The 4,986-nt window shown below is 44.6% G+C and overlaps 1 protein-coding gene across 1 annotated transcript; it reads left to right on the top strand.

The window, feature by feature from the left end:
* The first annotated feature begins 1,165 nt into the window (after nucleotides 1-1,165).
* LOC115004715 (potassium voltage-gated channel subfamily A member 1-like) lies at nucleotides 1,166-4,076 on the top strand. The gene is made up of 2 exons (XM_029426397.1): nucleotides 1,166-1,895; nucleotides 2,170-4,076. The coding sequence occupies exon 2, from the start codon at nucleotides 2,340-2,342 to the stop codon at nucleotides 3,828-3,830; it is 1,491 nt and encodes a 496-aa protein (XP_029282257.1). The 5' UTR covers nucleotides 1,166-1,895; nucleotides 2,170-2,339; the 3' UTR covers nucleotides 3,831-4,076.
* Nucleotides 4,077-4,986: the final 910 nt, after the last annotated feature.

The raw sequence follows: 4,986 nt of genomic DNA, 5'->3' as shown, positions 1-4,986 counted from the left end.
AAATCCTTCAAAGTCCAAATTTAGACTTTTAACGACTGAGAAGTTTCACAAAGTTCCCAAAATTATTAGCAGAAACAATCTGAATTAAAAAACACAATTCTATAAATTCTGACTTTAAACACAAAGACATTAATGTTTGACCTTTAATGTGATGAACATGAAGGCTTTATGATTTGATCACTGTTGATAAGTTTAAGGAAGTTACTGAAACGTTTTAAAGATTAAACGAAGCGTATTAAAGTCTTTTCATATCTTATGCTTTATTATTAAGATAATTGATGAATCCTCCACATAAAGAGATAAATGTGTTTTTAGATCCTGACCTCAGAGCGGAGCTGATAAACTTCCTGCTCAAAACTACTCCAGGTTTTATCATTCAAATAACTCAATCCTACGTTTGTTATCGCAGATTAATGCGTAATAACTGTCGACTTCCGTCACCAGATTACAGGAATATTCATTTTATAATAACACAAAACACTCTTCTTTCAGAAGTTATTATTGCTTTAATATCTTTTATTACACAGATACAGAAGATGTGATGCAGATCCCTGTTAGACAAAAAGACTCAACTTTGAAGTTAATGTGATGTTATAAATCTTTGTTAATTAGCTAAGTATTACTGTTATTATCAAAGATCAGTAAATATCATCTGCTGTCAAATAAAAACACTAATGCAGCAACACACAGAACATCGGTGGATGAATCTGATGAACTATGAAAGTGTACTTTTGGATGAAAATGCGATCAAATTAAAATATTTTATATTTTATTTTGACTTTTATTGTCTTTATCTTCCACATATAACTTAGTCTATATCTCGCAACATGTTTTGAAAGGTATAAATAAAGTTATGATAATAATTATTACTAATTACATATATGATATGTAACATTCAGTTTCTAGCTGGATTCTTTCCGTCATGTAGTTTTCAGACATCACCGGTTGAATAAAAAAATAAAAAAATAAATAAAGCACTGTGCTGGTTTCGCCCTGTTACCATAGCAACACCGGGGTATTTACACCAACACGCAGGCCCGACTGTCGCAAAGCGCTCAGTGGTTCTGAGAGCTGCAGATTCCTGCAGTCAGAAAGCAGCAGCTCGAGTGTGTTCAGCACCTGCAGACACATTTAAACATCACCTGATGCAGAGCTGCACGTTCAATGTATTTACAATCCTTTGTTTCTAACAAGCTAATAACAACTCGCGGATCGTGCAGCGACCTGCTGTATTATTGTGAGAGCTGCAGATTCTGTGGAGCCAACTGTGTTTTACAGTCTGTCTGCATTGCGTCGAAACCCCCCCCCCTCCCCTCACTCTCTCCTAACCCCTCCCTTCCTCCCTCCTTCACTTCTTTTTCCTCTCCACATGAAATCCTGCAATATGCTTCTAAATGCCCGGACATACATCCTCTGTGTGCGGCTATAGTTCTGGATCCTAAACCTTCCAAAGCCTCCGCGGTTTATGTTTTTTTTTTTTTTTTTTACCGCAGCAAAAAAACAGGAGCGAGCTGCTTTCTGCTGATGCTGCAGTCCCCTGTCCTCCCAGTCCTCCCAGTCCTAGCCGGCACACTGGGAGCTCGATCCAGCGGTATTCCTCCTGTTCCCTCCTGGTTTCCTTTATTTCCAGCATGATTTTAACACATTGTCACTCAGGATTTTTGCAGCTGAGCCGCGACCGAAGCCGTCTGAAGCCTCCCCCTCCTGCGGGCTGCTGCGATCGACGCTGAAAACCTACACCAAGAGGATACGGATGTTGACCAAGACAACATAGTCTATTAATTTTTCAGACATTCTGTAAAACGATATCAGTATTAAACCCAAGTTAGGGGGAAAAAGGTGTGCACCGGTGAGGACCTTCCTCCCATCTGCTGCAGCTCTCCAACTCAGCACAGGTACATTTTTATTCATCTTTGTGAAGCTTATTTAAGATTTAAAGGTTGTATATGTTAATGTGTTAGATGTGTATGTGGGTGAATGCATGAGAGGGAAACTGCAGGTCCTGATGTGCGCAGAGAAGAAGCGCAGCAAACTTGAATACTGATGTATGCGGTAAAAAAATACAGCAAATGCAGCACAGGCTACTGTACTGCATGGTGGGATTTCTCTCCGGCTGAAAACAATGAGAAGCGAGATCTTTTGTGAGACCGGTTTTGTTTCCTCTTGCAGGCGACGAAGCATCGCTGAGAGAAACAAGATGTTCAGCTCGGAGACGATGATGATGGTGGCGAGGGAGGCTCTGCACAGCTCGCGGCCTCAGTAGAGGCTTCCTTCTCTTCGACCTGCTGTCCTTCACCTTCACGCCGCTTCCTCTTCCCGTCCTCCGCCCGCCAGGAAGGATGACCGTGGTGTCCACCGAGAACATGGACGAGACATCCACGCTGCCGGGACACCCGCAGGACCTGTACCCGCCCGACGATGACCACGACGACCATGACTGCTGCGAGCGCGTGGTCATCAACATCTCGGGGCTGCGCTTCGAGACCCAGCTGAAGACCCTCGCGCAGTTCCCGGAGACCCTCCTCGGGAACCCCAAGAAGAGGATGCGCTACTTTGACCCTTTAAGAAACGAGTATTTCTTTGACCGGAATCGCCCGAGTTTCGACGCCATCTTGTATTATTACCAGTCCGGAGGAAGGCTAAGAAGGCCGGTGAACGTGCCGCTGGATATGTTCTCGGAGGAGATAAAGTTTTACGAACTCGGCGCTGAGGCCATGGAGAAGTTTCGTGAGGACGAGGGATTTATCCGGGAGGAGGAGCGACCTCTCCCGGAGAAGGAGTTCCAACGACAGATCTGGCTCCTCTTTGAGCATCCAGAGAGCTCGGGGCCCGCCCGGGGGATCGCCATTGTCTCGGTGATGGTTATTCTTATTTCAATAGTCATATTTTGTTTGGAGACTTTACCAGAGCTGAAGGAGGATCCCAAGCAGCGGATGCGCGTCGTGGGGAACATCACCGTGTATTACAAACCAAACTTCCTCACCGACCCGTTCTTCGTGGTGGAGACGCTCTGCATCATCTGGTTTTCCTTTGAGTTGATAGTGCGGTTTTTCGCGTGTCCCAGCAAGGCGGCATTCTTTAAAAACATGATGAACTCTATCGATATCGTGGCTATAATCCCGTACTTCATCACACTTGGTACGGAGCTGGCCGACGACCCGGACCAGAAGGAAGGGAAAGGAGGAGGCGAACAGGCCACGTCTCTAGCTATTCTCAGGGTCATCCGCCTGGTCAGGGTGTTCAGGATCTTTAAACTGTCCCGACACTCGAAGGGGCTCCAGATTTTGGGGCAAACTCTTAAGGCGAGCATGCGGGAGCTGGGCTTGCTCATTTTCTTCCTCTTCATCGGTGTGATTTTGTTCTCCAGCGCCGTCTACTTCGCCGAGGCCGAGGAGAAGGAGTCGTTCTTCACCAGCATTCCGGATGCTTTCTGGTGGGCCGTGGTGTCGATGACGACCGTCGGCTACGGGGACATGTACCCTGTGACCATTGGAGGCAAGATTGTCGGATCGCTGTGCGCCATCGCCGGAGTGTTAACCATTGCCCTGCCGGTGCCCGTCATCGTGTCCAACTTCAACTACTTCTACCACCGGGAGACGGAGGGCGAGGAGCAGGCGCAGCTGCTCAACGTCAGCAACCAGAACTTGGCGTCGGACACCAACTCGAGCCGCCGCAGCTCCTCCGCGGTCAGCAAGTCGGAGTACATGGAGATAGACGAGGACATGAAGAACAGCATCGATAACTTTAGGGAAGCAAACCTTAGGACTGCCAACTGCACGGCGCCCATCCAGAACTGTGTGAACAAGGGGAAGCTGCTCACCGACGTGTGAGGCCGGCGTCCAGCGCACCCGTGTAAATATTGTAGAAAATATCTCAATGCTTTATCTCCATTGGTGCATTTTATTCTTCTTTTGCATTGATTAATTCAAACATGTGTGAAGACTTTAAAAAGTTCCAGGCACACAGTTTAATTTATTTAAAGGAATTAGAGGCTCAGTTACTTCACGATAAACACGACGACAGACTCGTTAGGCAACAGCGCAAAGATCCGCAGGTGTCGGGGGAACATTTTTGATAAATTATTCACGCATTTTAGGAATTTGTACCAGTTTGAAAGCAGTGTGGGGGGGGGGGGGGGGGGGGGTCTAATAGAAGACGTCACCGAGGATAGAGCTGCAACGATAAGTCGACAGACGTAAAGTATTTTGATAAACAAGTAATTTCTTCATGCAAAAATGTCTTTAAAGTCGTTTCCAGACTCTCAAATATGGAGATTTGCTGCTTTTCTCTGTTTTCTATTAGATTGAAGTGAAAATCTTTGGACATTTAAAGACTTCACCTTGGACTTCGAGGGACTTGGACGGACATTTCACTGTTTTTTTTTTACATAGACCAAATGTTAAATCGATTAATCTAGAAAAAATGATGTGCAGATTAATCGATGATGAAAGTAATATTTAGTTGCGGCCTTAATTGAGGATATTTTGACCTCTGTTGCTAAGATTTTGACCAAATCAGCTTTTTCCAGGGAAGAAGGGTCTAACGAGTTATTAACAAGTTGCACTATGGGAAATGTACAAACCAGTGTTCTGGAGTTTGCTCCAAACTTGAGACTAAAGTCAGAATATTCTGGTTCTGAAACTTTATTGAAATGCAATACTAAATTGATGGGATGCCACTTTAATAGTGCTACCATCTTCTCTTTGCTTGGATGTTGATTTTTGACCAAGAAACAAAATGTTCTTCAGGTTCAGGCTGTTAAAGCACAACTTCCTCTTCTCTCTGACGTCTCTTAAATGTAATTTATGGACTCAAAGCTCGTTTGACATGAATTCAGATGAGAAAAACATCTTTTCATGCACACAGACGGGCGAGAGAAGAAAGGAGCAAATTAAGTCATTTGACAGCAAAATGTAGTAAATTTGTGGGAATTAATTTCCTTCAAGGGGAATTTATTTGTGTAGCACTTTTCATCAAGGATGAAGA

Source organism: Cottoperca gobio, unplaced genomic scaffold (assembly GCF_900634415.1).
Source record: "Cottoperca gobio unplaced genomic scaffold, fCotGob3.1 fCotGob3_172arrow_ctg1, whole genome shotgun sequence".
In the NCBI taxonomy this organism is placed as follows: domain Eukaryota; kingdom Metazoa; phylum Chordata; class Actinopteri; order Perciformes; family Bovichtidae; genus Cottoperca; species Cottoperca gobio.
This window is presented reverse-complemented; position numbering and strand designations above follow the sequence as displayed.